The sequence below is a fragment of the Bombus pyrosoma genome, linkage group LG8 (assembly GCF_014825855.1).
Source record: "Bombus pyrosoma isolate SC7728 linkage group LG8, ASM1482585v1, whole genome shotgun sequence".
Classification (NCBI taxonomy): domain Eukaryota; kingdom Metazoa; phylum Arthropoda; class Insecta; order Hymenoptera; family Apidae; genus Bombus; species Bombus pyrosoma.
This window is the reverse complement of record NC_057777.1, coordinates 186,856-205,026: the sequence shown is the minus strand read 5'-3', so window position 1 is coordinate 205,026 and position 18,171 is coordinate 186,856. Positions and strand designations below refer to the sequence as shown.

The window sequence follows — 18,171 nt, the reverse complement described above, 5'->3', positions numbered from 1 at the left end:
TGGTTAAACACATTGAGAGATAATGATTTGGTTTCCATCTCGTTGTTAAAATATGTACGAGTAATTGTATGTCTTGGATTTAAAATCCATAAATTCGAAATGGGGTGAAAAGGAAGTCACGTTTAAGTTGTAATTAAGCAGACTCAATGTAGAGAAGATTGATAATTTGTTCCTTGGTTGTTTCGACGAAACGTGTCACATAAATTGCGCAAAAATACATCGGTGTTATTATATTTCTAAGAAGTAAAGGAATAAAGGATAAAAGGATCTTCTCGTTTGTTAGTTGTACAAAAAAGAGAAAAACGTGAAAAAAAGAAAAATGGGAGGGAGAAAAAGAAGAAAGATATTGGACGAAGAATATACAGTAGATATTTGTAAAGGTAATTGGTCTTTGTCTGATCATACGTGTGAAAGTACTCGAAGATTCTGGTACGGATCATGTGATTTTTAAAGATAAGCAAACCTAAGGGCGAGAAAATTAATTCTGTAATCGTCCTTCGATCGTTCGTTAACTCTGAGCTGTGTTAATATTAATGTAAAAGTGAGACGGCGAAGTGGAATTACAACGACACTTTTGTCTGACTAGAGGCAGAGCGGAGCGTTGTAGTTTTTCCGTGGCCGGTTCCGGTATATGTAAACGTAAACAGAGTACCGATTAAGCTGTACTTTCTTCTGCGTGAACGGAAGTGAAAATAGAGGATTTAGAGCGGAAGTACGAGGATGAAAGAGACGAAGGAAACGAAGGAGAAAACGATGACGAGAATGAAGAATGCGAAGAAGGAAATAAAAGTATAATAAGAAAAGAGCGACATTGTGCGAGTGGATCGATCGAACGGATGGTGTGCAGTCACCACGAACGTAGCAGTAAAATAGAACTTTTATAAAACAAGGTAAAAAGAGAAAGGCGAATATGAGAAGAGAGAAACAAGTAGTACTATTTAAGTACCAAATTATATGCCTGGCGTGTGTGAGTGTATATAATACATAATTGTATACACTGTATATGTATATGTATATGTATATGTATATACGCATATACCGTAATACGAGGTATTCGCGAATGGGCAAAGATTTAATGGTAACTAGCTCGGCCAAATAACGAACCCTAATCAAAAAAGTACAAAAAATCGTAAGAGGGAAATGATAACGTTTCTTTATGAAAACGTGTTATTATTACACATGTGGTATCGCTTAAAGTTTAGTCTCGTTTTTACTAATTCTAATGTAGCCTCTAGTCCTTTTTAGCACCGTCGTTTCTTCTAATCACACGCTCAGCATGTGATTTAATTATTGCGTGATTATCCGAAGGGCAGGATACGAACGTTCGGATAGAAAGAAGGATATTTCACAAGTCAATTGCAAAAAAAGAAGGAAAGAAAGAAAGAAAAACAAAATTAGAAGAAAAAGCGAATGTTTAACGAAGTAACACCGTGTCGAACGAGTAACGATTTTGTCGTCTTTGTTGTACTTTTTCTTCTGTTCGTTTTTTATTTTTTTTTTTTCTTTTTTCTTTTTGTTTATTTCCTCTTTCTCATTGTTGGTCTCATTTGCGCGAATTTAAGCGATAAGAGTACGTGATTATTTTTGATCTATCTAAGCGAGAAGAAACGAGACACTCTCGGGACACGGCGTTACGTACGGTGGAATTACGATGTAAAAAGAAGATCAACAAGAAGAGAAAAAGAAAGACGCTCCGGTGGTATTTTCTTTCCCCTCGTTAACATGTAAGTGTTTTTCGCTCGTGTTGCCAGAATTTACTCTTGGCAGGTGATAAGAGAAAAAAAAAATGAATATAAAGATTTAAGAATTTAATTAAGATGAGATAGAAGTTTATATTAATATAGAATATATCAAATAGATTATATTAAATATATAATATATCGATGTACAATAATTCTAAATGACGATTTATTATTATAATTGCTACGATTATCATATTATATTATTATTATATTATATTATGTTATTATTATTATTATTATTATTATTATTATTATTATTATTACCATTACTCTTACTATTTGTCATTATCATTATTACCATTATCATTGTCATTATTATTATTATTATTATTATTATTATTATTATTACTACTACTACTACTACTACTACTACTACTACCACTACCACTACCACTACCACTACCACTACTACTACTACTACTACTACTACTACTACTTCTACTGCTGCTATTATTAAATCCGTAATAAGAATTATCGAGGTGGATTGATCAAATTTACGTTGCTTTATGCCCTTGGATCCAGATGATCACACGCGTGAAGCGTTTTCGATTAACGATCTGACTTGGAAATCTCTGGTACATGTACAGTATATAGTAAATCATGTTTTCAAGTCGATCCTTGGATGCGACAAAAACGTCTGCATCTTTAAAGTTGCAATTCTCTGTTAAAAATTGACAGTACGGTTAATGACATTTGTTTTCTCTCCTTCTTTGCTTTTTTTTCTTCTTTTTTTTTACAAAAAAAAAAAAAAAACACGCGATTCCATACTAAAACTGTTTCGTCACGAAAACCGTTGACTGTGACTTTATCACAGTACTACCGTCTGTAAGCACGTTTGTTGACCAAAACGATCTTTCGATGTTGTACATTCTGTTACTCGTGCTTAACCGTTCTAGCGAAAAATTATTCGATTAACTGCGTGTAATCACCGCGAAGAAAGACAATCTCACGATACATGCTCGTTGTAATCTAATCGATGTAAGTACTTACTTAGTAAGACGATCAACGACTTACGCAAAGCCAAATATCAAATGCAGCGAATCGTTGCCCCGTCGTTGTTGTTGTTGTTGTTGTTGTTGTAAAACGTTTGTCGGCCGTTTCGATATTTTACTTTCCTTTCTTATTTTTCCATCGTTCTACCTCTTTTTATCGTACAGCCATTATCCAAGCCACGACTGTGTCGTTTGGTTCGTTTCATTAGTATCTTATAAGAAACGACTAATGGGACGATTGGAAGCTGTATTGCTGTATTGGGAACTTATCAACGGCGAAAAATCACGTCAATATTGCGAATCGCGTTTCACGTACTTTCAAAGGCCAATTTTAGAAATCGTTTAAACTTTCGAAAGTCTTCCTAAATTGTGTATAGGACTTTAAAATCGATTTCTCTTAAGAATTACACGTTAATTCGATTCAGGAGAAAATAGCCTCTGTTGGAAATCAACTTAGCATTTGATATCGCTGCAAAGATGTATCTGTGTACACACGCACACGCGCACACACACACACACACACACACACACACACACACACACACACACACACACACACACACAGAGTATTACAGTTTAAAAGATCGAAATCCTTCAACCGAACCTGTAAACGGTTAGACACTTTTTTTTAAGAATCGGACGTACGAATCGTTGATAATTACATCGACTCTGGACTTTGGTTGGATGCTTGCGCCGCTTTGTCGTACTCGTAATTGGCAATAGTATATTGTATCGGTATTATGACGTTGTAACGGAGTGAGCTTCTCAAGTGTGATGGCCCTTAATCATCCTTATCGAGTGATTAATTATTAAATTACGACAAATGACAAGCGCCTCGTCGCTTTAATAGGGGGGGGGGGCAGGAGGAAGAAAAATGTGGTCACTCGACGAGATTTTCAATTTGAATCTCTATGGAATAAGCTCGTCGCGGATTCCTTTGTGTCATATTTCCGTACAAGTATGCATGTACATAGAGTTTATATAATGGTAATGCGCAAATACAGGAGCACTTAATAAACTGGATTATGATAAAGCTTAAAGAAGGGGAATTCTATCAATCCATCGATTTAACGTCTTGATTTTATATATCTTTTACTTTCTGACGAAAATATTTTTTATTTTCTCCCTCTCTCTCTCTCTCTCTCTCTCTATGTGTGTATATATATATATATATATATATATATGTTTATATATCAATCCAAGTTTCATTAAAATAAAACTTGGCGAAAGTGTCGTCAACGACCTAGTTTGCCCACGTGGCATTAAATTCCACTGCTTATTGCTAGTAACGGATATTCGATATCTGCCATCTAACTCTCATTATCGATAGTGGCCAGCGAAACAATCGGAACGACGATTCTTTCGTTCGGCGCGATACGTCGCTTCGGTTTAATTAAAGCCGCAACGTTACGTAAGCTTTGAGAATCAGTGGATCTTTGCATGCTCGTCAATCGTTGGTCCACTCCTCGTACGCTGTTTCCTCAGCGATCCTCAGACCTTCGTAATTACTGTCGTTTTAACGATGGCCCATCGTTCACACCGGCGCGGCGACCTAATTCCCGAGTGCTTTTCCCCACTCGATCCTCCAACCCGTCACGTCGTTTCACGTTCTCTCTTCTTTTTCACTAATAGAACGATTTACTTTGTCTTTCGATCGGCACTGGATGATTCTGTTTAAAAGCTCTCGATCAACCGGTGCTCGAGATTGTTCAATTAGCGCGATAATTAAGCCCTTGCCCTCGGCCCACTTTTACTTTTTAAAACACTTTTTAAAAGACGGCCCATTGTTTATCCATATTTATTAAATAGTGGCACACAGTTAGTTTGGAAAATAAACGAGGTCGCGTCACCAATTATAAAGATATGCAAATTCTCGATAAACGACAATTAATAATAATAATAATAATAATAATAATAATAATAATAATAATAATAATAATAATAATAATAATAATAATAATAATAATAATAATAATAATAATAATAATAATTTGTTCGATTTCGAGCTGGATCTCGCGGCTCTACCCTTTTAGTATTATTATTGTTTTATTAATATTTATTTACTATTATTTATTATTGTTTTAATAATAATAATAGCCTACGTCGGAAGTTATTTGTTGCACGTAAAGGTCGATTATTCGGTGATCGTTCGAGAGATGTTAATGGACGAATTGGTTTGGTGTGTCGGAGCGAAGGCTGGTAGATTCTATACGCTTTAAGATAAGAGAGGAATGAAATGAAAAGGAAATGAAAGAGGAAATAAGAAAGCCACTTGGTGTTTGAAAAGATCGAGTTTGAAAACTTGTCACGCATATCCGGCCAAGTTTCGTCGAAATATTTCAAAGCGAAACAACGTTGCAGACTTTCCACGGTCGTTGTTCGTTTTGTTCCACCGATATGCCTATATTTCGAAGGAAATCGATGTCCAAGTTGCGACAAATTCACCAGATTCGCTCGAAACTCTGCGAGTAATTCGAATTGATAAATGACTCGCGATACGACTGTACGCCCGCATACATCCATTTTGCATCGAGCTTTTGTCGGAGTTTAACGAGCCTCCATTCAATCTAGCCCGCCAGGAGAAATTGCGACGGAGTCGATGAATTAGGAATTACGAACCGTGTAATAATTTTGCAACTTGTCGTCCATTTCCTCTCTCCTGCATATTCCTGCTTATTCGTTGTTACCGCAGACGTTTGACCAGAGATCGAGGTCGTTTCTCCTTTATTAGGAAAATAAAACGATATCTTCGATATCTCGTCTGTTGGCTACGTTTCACTTTTTTCAAACAAATTGCCGCCAGTGCGTTATGATCGTACTGTAACGATCGCCGCCTGTCTCCTATTATATCGCAGAATGTCTAATCAAGTTATAAAGTCGCGGATCTCGTAACGATAGAATCGCACAGCACGCGTTCAAAACCAATAACGAGCGATCGGGCGACAAAAACAGACCGATAGCTAATAAGCCCGAAGAGCAGCCAGTTTCAGCGTCATCCTTTTCGAAAGCGAATAGCATCTCTTTCGTTTCGTTTCGTTTCGTTTCGTTTCGTTTCGTTCGTAGATGTCGAGTTTCTTTCAGCTTCTTGCGAATTAATCGAAGCATAACGAATACCGCGCAAATTCGCCACGAAAGGAAGAATCTTTTTTTTCTTGCACGAAGAGAAATTGCCAGAATAAACAAATCTTTTTGAATCGGAGTTGTTCCAATCGTTATTGGAGTTTCGTTCGTCGTTCTTTACTCTTAGCGATTGCAAAACGTTCGTAAAGATTTCGATGCAACGTATTTCGTTAGCGGAGAACGATACGAGAGAATACGATACGAGAGAATAAAGTTGGATCTTCTGGGAAATAAAATATCGCCGCATACATCAGAAAAATTGTTCGCAAAAAGCCGACAGAGAATGTTAAATCCTGCGATATAACGAAAGCTTACCGATTTTATATTTATATAATATTATATACTGTACATTTTCTAGAGATAATGCTGTTTTACGATCGATGTAAATGCCGCGCGTGTATGTCCAGATGGAGTTGTAAATCATTTCGATTATCGTCAAGAGCACTAGCCTAACTTTTCTTAACTCGCTTGTTGCTAAAATCGCCGCTTTCCCAAGCAATCGTATAAAAAGTCAATCACATCCGCGCAATAATCAGATCAGGCTCGCAGAACTGGAACTCGACTAATTTCCAACTTGGTTGTCCCCCTTCTTCTACAAAATTCCCGGGGAAATTATCGGACGTGGCTGTTGGAAGCACAGGGAAGCGCGCAGGGTAGAACGGTAAAGTCGGTCGGTTCGTGTCCCAGAAGCCGTTTCGTAGCGATCGTGCCAGCCGAAAACCCGGCGCGAGCGTGTCGCGTTCCGTGCGGCTAGGGGGTGGCGTCCGCGCAGGGGATGCCAAGGTGTAGACGCCCCCGGTGCTGCCGCCAGCTTAGCGGAGACTAGCGGAAAGCGGGAAACCTGTTCTCGTCCACAGTTCATCACGGTCTCGCAAGCCGTTCGAACGGACACACGGCCTCGTCGCGTTCCGCCATCGCCGATCCATCTCGTCGCGTAAATAAAATCCTCGGCCACGTATCGCCAACTATTCTCTCGTCGTCGAACCGCCACCTCCTCCAACCTCGTGTTCGTCGAATCGATCGTCCCAACGAGCATCGCGTCCGATCGTTAGCGTCACGTGTCCTGGCAGTCGTCTCCTTCTTCGAATCAAACGGATCGAAGCAACTAAACGGTTGTTTTTTTTTTTTTTTTTATTATCGATTGGCAGGTTCGACCGACCGATCTAATATTTCGGCTGCGATAGCGACGGAGAATTCTTTTCGATGAAAAATTTTCGTTCGGCGGTAGACCGGTCGATTTTTCGTCGCACCTGCGGCGGATAATTACGATGACTCGTTGAAACGAGCTGTGGCAAGGCAGCCGAGAAGATTCGAAACACGTGGCCAGAGTTTAGCCGCGGTTGTTGCGCGACTCGCTAAATCCCGAGCACACAAGCGCCGGTACGTTATGTCAGCGAGCTGTATTACAAATTGTTTTCGTTCGACGCAAGTTGGACGAATAACGTAAGAAGAAAACGATAATAAATGATTCGTAATCTCGTTCCTGATTAAAGAGCAAATAAACGAAGACTGTTTTTAAAAGCAGGCGTTTCAAGTTTACAGGAACCAAGGAAGAACGGAATAGAAAAAGGGGGAGAGAACGCTTTTCAAAAAGTATCGTAGGAAGAAAAGCATCGTGGCTCGTTCTAGTAATAGTAGCAGCTTCGGAGCAATTCGTCGGAATCTAGATTAGAATTTAAGATCGAAGAAACATCGCCAAAGTTGCCGTGGGCTCTCTTACGTTGAGATCGATCGTGTTAGAAAGTGCGATAGAGCAAAGAGTGTTTCGTAGAAACTGCCCCCAAGTTGATTAAAAGTGAGACAGAAAGGAGTTTGACGAGTGTTTGCGCGATATTTTGCGAACGATATGGGCGATCGAAGAATCCGTTAACGAAACGTTGACCGGAAATAGAAGGACGTTGCAAGAGCGAATCGAAACGAGAGCTTGCCGTCGGATACGATGACGTGCGATACACGTCGGCGATCACAGCACCTGTGGAACCTCGAGGTAAACCGTTTACCTTTCTACATACCTACCCGTTATCCGATTCACCTTGAATATCGCATTCCCTCGAGCATCGATCGAATCGAATATTTTCATTGTCTACGGGTATACTGGTGGAAATCTACTTATCTTCAACCACACTATCTTCGTTCTAAAATTATACGCATAAATCGACGATTCGATCATTTCATTCTTTACAATCGCTATAGTTGCGTATGCAAGCTCAACGATCCAAGTACATCGCGGATGTTTACACGGTTAAAGAAAATTTCAATTTGCGAAAATCTATAGTATACACTATAGTATAGTACACACACACACACACACATCTTCGATACTGGTTTCTCTATTTTCGGTACAAACTCGTGACGGTTCCATTCCTCTTCGTAGAAAGGTGTACGTAGCGAAAGTAATCAAGTAGAGCCGAGACGAGACGGAAAATTGCAGCCAAGCAAGGTTGTTGGAGAAGCACGATTCGAAGTTTCTATATTCTTGGCGATGCGAACAAGACGAACAAAGGGAGCAAAGGGGAAGAAGTGTCGTAAAAGTGTTACGAGACGAATGTTTCGACGTCTCAGTCTCGGTCTCAGTGTCAGTGTCAGTGTCAGTGTCAGTGTCAGTGTCAGTCTCAGTGTCAGTCTCAATCTGCTTGATTTACCAAGGAACGTTTCGCGAAGGAACGAACGTCTTGCTCTTTCGAACGCCAGTAGTACAAACGCAGCATACGTCCGGCATTGTACGGCTTCCTCATAGCATGCAGTAACGAAGTAAAATTTGATAAAACGAAGCTGATCTGAGACTACACTTTTCCAAGATGAACATTTTGTCAATGTACCGGATGTTCGAAAGATGATTACCAGTCACTTGGACGTAGCTGGTTTATCATCGTTACATGAATTACCTCGATGACGTTATTATCGTCATATGATTTTATCGATCGTATGATTTCGGTGATTATCGGTAAACTTTCGGTAAATACAGGATTATCCGAAAGAATGTATCGTTGTGCTTGTTAAAAAATACGTTGAAAAACGCGTAGAAATTTTACAGTGATAAAATTGGGAGTATCTTTAAGTATAAAAGTATCTTTGGCAATTTTTCTCAAACAAACAATACGAATAAATCAATTCATCGGTTGCTACACGCTAAACCTGTATACATATGTAGAGATGTGCATAATCGCGCATAAATTGTGTTTCTACGTAGATGGGGGTCGCAGCTTCGCGACCCCGGCCGAGTGCAGAGGACCAGAGTAGATCCAGTTCCAGGTTGTTTACACTGTGCCGTTACCAACGCTACTTACACTGTTGCGCTTAACGAGTTAGACCGCGAGTTGGACAATTAAGTTAATCTACGATAGCTGTACCGTTAACTATAGCGACGATTTAATAATTCTTTGCCTGTAATTGCTTTCGCTAATAACATCGAAAGCCGAGATACAATTTACGAATAAATTTCCCGCTGTGATTGTATCGCCAGATTAGTGGGACGCCGTTGCGAACGTTGTTTCCGGAAACTCGATGTCGATCGCCGGTCAAAACTGACGTTGAAATTGTGCGGCAGATTCGTGTGATTTTTGAAATATCGTTGGATAGATTTAATGTAGTTTTATTTGAGATAAGGTGTCGAGAGGGAAGGTGAGAAATGGACGAGTTTAATCGACCGAGCGAACGATCGATCAATTACCGATGAAAAGGTGGAACCCGACGTTGAGGAAAATATAGTTGGCGATAATTAAATCGTAATGGGACTTAATTCGGACGGCAGGAAAAGGGACGATGGTATTTTACGATGCGAATCAACCGTGTCGCTGATCGAAGGAGAAATTAAAGTAGTAAATTATCTTTTCAATTACTTCGATCCAAGGAAAGAAACAGCCACAGAAGAATAAAACGACTGGAACGATTGGATAGCGTCTACATATGTATAGCTACTATTAATAGCCGTAGAAAATAATTAGAGTAAATAATTAAATTAGCGGTCTGTAATAAATTAACGATTTTTATAATGTAATTTTCGAGGAAGCGTTTAACGAACCGCGACCATATTTGCAACGATATTTGCTTTACGCTGCATATATCGGTCATCTTTCGATCAGCGTTCGTCATTTATATTTCGTCAAGGTATTGTTCCAATCAATTGCCTCGTAATCCCGTTTCGTTCGAAATTGAATTTTCTCTGCGACGAGAAAGCACGTACGAATTTTTTAAAAACCAGCGGATACGCACGTTTTACCAATACGATAATTTTTCCTTATTTTTCACAATGTGCAATCGTGAATAACAGGAATCGATGTAAAATATGATTATTTCTTTGAAAGTGGCCGAATGAAATTTACTGATTATGTCTCATCTATCCGTTACGTACGCAAATTATAACTATTTTACGTATGATGATATTTATTCATCTTGGGTGAAAGGGTTAAGTCGATATTATTACGAACCGTGCAAAAATCCTACTATTTGCGCGCACAAATATAGGACACGTAGGATACGAGCTAAAACATTTCTCCCAATAAGCCGGATAATACGCGCGGAAAAAAGTAGTTTGGTGCATTAAAAAATGCGCCACGTCCGATTCGTATCAACGTCCGACGAAACAAAGCTTTCGCACAGCTTCAATTCTCTTTTCCAATTTCAGACTCTGAAGATGTGGAAAAATCGCACGGAGCCGTGCATCGTCTCGTTCTCGTTGGAGCAGCGTGAGTCACAGAATGGAACTGCAACCGTGCAACCTGCCGCCTGCAACTTGCCCGACGAATCGCCTCGAGAGTCTCTCGGTACAGTCCCGAGCACGTATAAGACGACCGTTGCTCGAACCAACAGCATTCACCGATGAATCCGACGACTCTTTTCTTACGACTCGCGTTATCCCAGGAATATGGCTGGCTGGGAACGGTGAAACGTGCAACGCAACTTGCATCCGTATCTAACCTTTCGATATCGTCCGTTAGCCAACCAAAGGAAAGTGGATTTCCGTGCTCCTTCGATGGCCCGGCGGAATCTGCGACGGAACCTGCGGCGTAACCTCGTCGACGAGGTCGTCCAAGTAGCGGACGAGGGTGTCGAGCAGTGGCGCGGATCGCGGTAACCGGACGAAGCGAGAAAGCGGTGAAAAACGCAGCAAAAGGGAGGAGCCGCAGCGTGAAAGATGGAACTAAACGAAACGATGGAAGAGGATTCGAACAACAGCACCGATCTATCGAGTCTGTCGAACGTGCTGGTCGATACTGGTCCATCGAATCGTTCTACGAATCCCTACGAACAGCGAAATGGCCACGAATTGGAACACGCGATTCTTCTAACGATAAAAGCCATGGTAATGGGTTTCATCATTCTGTGCGCTCTGTTCGGCAATCTATTGGTGATCGTGTCCGTAATGAGGCACAGGAAGCTTCGCGTAATTACCAATTACTTCGTGGTCTCGTTGGCGTTGGCTGACATGTTGGTGGCCATTTTCGCCATGACGTTCAACGCGTCGGTCGAGCTGTCCGGAAGATGGCTGTTCGGCTATTTCATGTGCGACGTGTGGAACTCGCTGGACGTGTTCTTCAGCACCGTTTCGATTCTTCATCTGTGCTGCATCAGCGTGGATCGATATTACGCGATCGTGCAACCGTTGGACTATCCATTGATCATGACGAATCTTCGACTGAGCACCATGCTGAGCGTGGTTTGGTGCTCGCCGACGGTGATGAGCTTCCTGCCCATCTTCGCCGGCTGGTACACCACCGAAAAGCATCTAGAGTTCAGAAGGAATTTTCCGGACGTGTGCGTGTTCCAAGTGAACAAACTCTATGCCGTGATTAGCTCCAGTGTCAGTTTCTGGCTGCCTGGAATCATCATGATCGCCATGTATTACAAGATTTACCGGGAGGCTGATCGTCAAGAGCGGATGCTCTATCGGTAAGTATTTTCTTTCTCGTTCGTTTAACGCGCGCCAAGGCAAACAAAGCGGCAAAATTATAGTCTGCAGTGGCTACGAGTAGTAACATTACGTATGATAATACTATCATAGTTGGAGGAAGTTAACGTTGAAACGAAATTCGTATCGCGAGAAATTTCGCTCGCCACATTCTTCTCATCGTTTAATTCTCTCTTTTTATTCGAAATATTCCACCGTCGGTTATGGCATCGTAGAAACTCTAATCGCGCTACGTTCGCAAAGGTAAACGTAGACGGCGCGCCTTTATCCGTTTACCAGTATCTTAAACTTATATTATATCGAAACACGTTCGCTGTTCAACCGTTTCTTTCGACTTTGCCAGCCAGCGGTGTGTAATAATTGGCCAGGGAAACGCCGCTCTCAACTAATACTTATAGACGGTGAACATTTCGATCGTGTAAAAGATATTCGATGAATTTTAAGTCCTAATTTTTGGAGGAATTTCGGCTAAATCGAATCATTCGACGGAGCAACTCGATCGTAATTTTCCAAGTTTCCTTCTTCGCTTTCTTTTCTCTCATTTTTCATCTCATCTCGTTACACGGTTCGCCGTTATTTACAACTTTACTTCACCGTTTAATATCTTCGAATCTGAAATTTGTTCGGTCTCTACCTGGCAACTACGTTACGAATTTTTCGAATTTAACGAAATCTTTGGTCTTCTGAGTAAACTTTAAGCTTTACGCGTGTTCCATTTTCACAAAATTCGTGAAATTCATAGTTGGATGAAATTTTTCATCGCAGGTATTCGCACGCGTACGAGACGAGATCAAACTCGACTCTTTGGTATCGAGCGACGCGAAACACCGTCGACTTCTCCACTCGACGTTCTCCACTTTTTAATCGATATTCAAACGTGCTCTCGATCTCTTTCGAGTCTCACGTATTTTCAGTTCTGTTCGCCCACTACATTATGAAATAAATCCATTTGTAGATTGAAACGGCTCATCCTGCGTGCAAACCGGCTTCGACCGTGCACAATATGCCAATTTCGAGGATAGTTGCACTAACAAAGGACTTGTTCTACCGCTGAAACGCGTATTTGATCGTTTCTTTCGTCGTTTCGTCGTATTCTCATAGCAACTAATTCAAATATCTCTTAGCACGGTACATCGAAGTGCACATGAAATGAGAAATATTTTTCATTCTACGAACAATTGCTTTGCGCGGCCGCTTACTTTCGCGCTCCTTACAGATATCAGTAGCCGCAGTGATCAAATTTTCCGATTTGATTCTTCTCGGTAATGAGCGAACGACGTTGTTTCTTCGCAAAACCGCGTTCGGCCGAGACGATCGTTTCCCGACGCTCGACGACGCTTTCCGCGTCGCTGGCAGCGGAAATATCGGAACGCGGTGGTTTCTCTCTTTTTCTCGTCGATCGGCAGTCGTCGGAAATTGGATACGTCGACGCGAATGTACCAGTTATCTCTAGCTGAGAACGTTTATGCATCTTGCAAGAGTTGCTTGATTCGTCGACGCGCGGAATTAACGTCGCGTTGCTTCTCCGATATGTGTACGTGCTGCCATGTACACCGAGACGCGAAAGTCTCCACGAAGTTACTGGTTACTGGTTAACGAACGCATTCTAACGGTCCTTATTATATTACTTGAATTTATATTTATAATATTATTTATATTTATGAAAGCAATCTCTCTCTCTCTCCCTCTCTCTCTCTCTCTCTCTCTCTCTCTCTCTCTTTTAAAGAAAATGTATTTTATAGTCATTTATGTACAACACATATATAGAGCATATACGGAAAAAGGAATTCATAAAGGTGGTGGTCGTGGTTCGTTGCCTCAAATACGAGACGAAACTTGAATTAAAAAAGAAATAGGAGCATGACGTTTGCTTGGAAAAATAAAATTGAATGATCCACCGTACAAAAGACAGAGTGAACCGCGGTTTCGATTAAAAATTATTTCGAACCATGATAGCTGTTCCTTTGCCTACTCGCGACGCAGAATCTCGTTCGCGCGTATTTTACGTCTGTCTTTTTGGCAAACGATTTCACCGATTTCACGTCGAGATACGAAACAAGTAGAGAATGAAAATCGTAATTAACGATTGCGAGGACCGAGTAATTACCGGGACGGCACGATCGCTTTACGAGACGTTCTCTGCATTCGGTTGGCACCGTTGCGACAGTTCGCAACGTCCATTTGCTCCGTCCAAGTAGAGTAACTTACGCGAAAGGAAGAGGAAAAATTCTAAAAGCTGACGTACGATCGATACAGCTTACGGTTGTTCACGAAGTAAATTAACGCTATAAATGCTGACATTCTGAAAAAGTCCATTGATAGTCCATTTATTAGCTCTATTCTAAAGGAAGTAATTTATCGTTATGATAAAAATATGATATGATAGATAGCACCGTAAATCCTTCGTTTCTCATGGCGAATAATTATCGTATAATCGGGGATACCTTTACGCTTTCACGTTTCTATCAATCGTTCTTTCAGAGATTTACGTCCCGCCGTTGTTCAGCGTAATCGTTCTAGCAACGAAACCATCGCTACCATCGCGTCTCAAGATGACACGGAGGAGTCGGAGCTTGCAAATGGGAAGGTTAGGACGTCGTCCACGAGGAGGGAGGAGGGACGAGGGTTGGAGGGTGTTTATGAATCGATCCTGGAATTCTAGCAGCCGAAGGCAGATGCCTTTTGGTCTGCTTCTTATATTTTATGGCAATGTTAAACACATGTTAAGTTACATCGGCTTTAGAATAAGGCTTCTGTTTTTCGAGAACCACTCGAACATCGGATAATCCGACATCGTAGAAAAATATCGTAGAGGAAAGATAGAGTGCAACGCAGAGTGGGAATTTTTTCTAGATTTCCAAGCTTGCTCACAGCCAGAATGGGTTAATGTAACTGCATTACGCTTTCCGTTCTACGACCGTGGTAATCGATCAACGTTCTCGAAAACAACTGCTTTTTTTCAGATAGTGTACAAAAATTGAGGTAAAACTGCTGTGCCGTGTCCTACCATCGGCTCTTTTCCAACCTACTATATACGTATATTTAACAGTATCCGTGCAATCTATCGTTTCTCTTACGAAATGTCCACAAATTCCAAGGACAAAGGGTCGAATGGTCTCATTTATGTTGCGATTTAGATAGTTGCCTTTTTATATCCCGTTACTTTAATATTTTTCAAAGTCAACGACGACCAACGATTCAACGGAAAAACACGTGAAACATTTTACAAGTTTATGACGCGTTTTACGATATCCGATCGAATATCTATCGATTTCGAATTGCAGGAAAGTGTTGCAACAATCGAGCTTCTATTTTCAGCTTCCTATTACAAATCGATTACCCGAATTATATTTTTCAGAATAGAATTGATAAATAGTAGCAAGCAAACAGAGAAATAAATAGAAATAGAAGCTCAGGTAAATGCTTAAATGCGCGTATGCATGCGTTTTCGATCTTGAAAACGCTCTCGAAAATTCAGCGTCTCAGCGGTTCTCGAGCTTCGATAGCAAAGTAGTCGAGCCAAAGTGCTGTTTTACGTCGTGGCTACGAAATTGCCGGCGATGAAATTTTTAAAGGGTCACACGTCATCGATTCATGGGCATTCTCCATGCCACGACGAAAGTCGCGCGTCGTAATAACGAGCTCGAGCGTGCGTGTCGAATTTATTTCGCATGGAACTCGACTCGATTCAGGGGTGGAGGTGATTCGTCTGGCTAGTCTGGAAAGCAACGATTCGCCAGCGGAGGAGGCGCTGAACTTTGTCGGCAGAAGGAATCCGTACAGCTTGTTTCATCGTCTCTTCTTCCATTTCTGATCTGCAAAATCTACCATCTTGGATATTTTCCAAATTATTACGAGCATCGTTCGATATATGTAATTTTGTTTCGACATTGTTCTACGTGCCTGCGTCCAAAAAATCATTAATCTTTTATACCAACGACATCATATATCGATTTTCTTCAAGTTTACGACAACCTGTAAAAATATCACGTCTGTACAACTGTATTTTCGATTGCTAAAAATTCTCAATCTGCCGCAAATACTGTGGCGTCCTAGTTTCTACAAATTTTCACAACCCACCGAAACAACGTGCTACGCATCCTGCAACTTTGAAAAATTTCCATCCCCGTTCAAATGGCAGCCCATCTTTGCGCTCAATTTCTAAAAATTCCCCAATAAAGCACATAGAACGACTAAACGACTGTTCTCGATCTGGCTTTCGTAACGTCCGGTCGATATCTACCTCTCTGGTTTGTATCGTCTCGCTTCCTCAGTGACGATCCATCTTTGAATCGTCAACGGAAATACCCTGAATCATCTTCAACTTGGAAACGCTTCGAATCAAACGATGTATCCAACACCGTAAATATATACTTAATGCGCGATAATAAATACGGCGATGAAAAAATACTCTTTTCGTAGCCGGTGTATATGAAACGTTTTCACTGGGAATTTGAAACTTTATCCTTTCCACCCTCTCCTTGCTTGCCCCGCAATACCCAAAACCGCTCATCCACTCCTAAATCATAATCTCCTTAGAAACTCGTCCCTTAGAAAAGCCATCCCTCTTATCCTTCTACCCTAATAAAAGTGATCTACATCTCAGATTTTCCAAGATCCACGAACGAGTTCCGTTGAAACGCCGTCCGAAATTTCACGAAGCATCCCGACGGTATTCTCTCTCGGCTTCAAGCCTCTTCGTGACCTTATATATATATATATATCTTATATATATATATGCAGAGGGAGAGAGAGAGAGAGAGAGAGAGAAAGAAGGAAGATCGGCTCGGTATCGATGCAAAAGTATACGGCTAAGTGGCTTGACTCGAAGAGGAGGGCTCTTTAAATTCCGTTCGAGGTTCGAGCGCGTTGTCCCGCGGCATTTTTGGGTCAGCGCAAAATTTATCGAACCGTGCCGTCGTTGAATAATAAACGCCGGTGGAAACGGTTTCTCTTGAATCTATTATTTCCCGTTTATTCTCTCTCTCTCTCTCTCTCTCTCTGTCGATTAACGGCTCTCGATCAGCGATGGCTGGTTCGAGTGTCTCAATTTCGAAATGATTTCAAGATTCTGGTAATTCGAGTCCTTTCGGACGAGTAAACTCTTGCGGAAATTAAAGACGTACGGTTGAAACAAGCAAGAGTAAACCTAGTTTCTTTGGATGGCCGGTCAGGCCGAACAATAAACTATCACGTATCGTTATTACTTGAAACTCTCGCAAGACTCGCTTTCAAGTTCCGTTAAGCGAGTCTGGACGGAGTCGTGCACGTACTCAAAGCGATTGTAAGTGTTTCCGTGCACATGTCTATCCGTGTGTTCGCGGTGTCAGTCGGTCCGATCGCCTGCAGTTCGTAAACGGGGATGCGGCACGTTTGTGGAAAACAGCAGGCCGTCGCTGGCTACGTTCTACCCCCTTCTATGAAACTTTTATCGTTGACAAAAGCAGGAACGAAGGGAGAATTGCGACGAAGCGAAACGTTTTGTGCAACTTCTTTTTTCACGTCGTCGTTGGGCTATTATTAATGAGATCTTTACGCTCCGCGTGACTTGATTCCACGTGTTTTTCGCTTCAAATCTAAATCAAGGGTAGGCCGATGCGCCGATTTTTCCTAACAAAACGAAGAAATTCGATAAATTCGATTAAAAAAAAAAAAAAAAAAAAAGGAAAAAGAAAAGAAAAAAGGCGCTCGCCAGGAGGAATCGGTGGAATCTATTCCCTCTCAAACGAGATGATGTCAATGAAAAGTGTCATTCTATATTTCCAACATACTCGTTAAAGAGAGATCAACCCTGACTCGTGCTATTATACGTACATATACCCAGTAGTTTTCGTTGTTTTATCCAACGTTTCGCGAACCTTGTCTGCGATTCAACGTTCCTTCATTGCCGACGCTTTGCAAAAACCAAAGACCTAAATTAGGGGGATAAATATAAAAGGGGATAAGCAATTGCAACGAGTCGCGGAACGTTCGCGAAGCAAAAATAAGAAAAATGTACGTCCGTGTGAGATGGGCGATCGATGTAGCACAATGGAAAAGCACTTATCGCGAGTGAAACCGAGGAGCAAGACGCTTCCGACGCTTTCTTTCGTTTCTCAAGCTGATTCCAAGATCCTATCCATAATTTACGGGCACATTTGCTCCCCTGTGTTTCGTATTTCGGAATGCTTTCGACTATCTTCGACGCGTCTCCTTCGGGCTTGACGAAAATCTTGGATTTATACCTTTAGCGAGAGAGCCTATGTCCGCTTCTATGTCGCTGTCAGATCTATTTTCCAAGCTTTCAGCCGTGGAAACGCGATGTCTCGCGCGATACTCGCGACACGCTAGTTCGGTTACGCTTCTCCTCAAACTCTCTTCCAAGAACGTTTCCTTCAACGATCCCTTTCTTCTCCCGACGATTCTTCTG

The 18,171-nt window shown here is 41.3% G+C and overlaps 1 protein-coding gene across 3 annotated transcripts in view; it reads left to right on the top strand.

Annotated features, from left to right (window-relative positions):
- The first annotated feature begins 5,969 nt into the window (after positions 1-5,969).
- LOC122570053 (octopamine receptor beta-1R-like) overlaps positions 5,970-18,171 on the top strand; it is a 57,811-nt gene continuing 45,609 nt past the window's right edge. The window contains exons 1-2 of one of the 3 annotated variants that reach the window (XM_043731883.1): positions 5,970-7,234; positions 10,479-11,743. In XM_043731883.1, coding sequence (XP_043587818.1) covers positions 10,989-11,743 — 755 coding nt within the window. In that variant the 5' untranslated portion in view covers positions 5,970-7,234; positions 10,479-10,988. Of the gene's footprint in view, positions 7,842-9,476; positions 9,763-10,478; positions 11,744-18,171 lie in introns of those variants that run through there. The other 2 variants (XM_043731882.1, XM_043731884.1) reach the window with 2 other exon arrangements.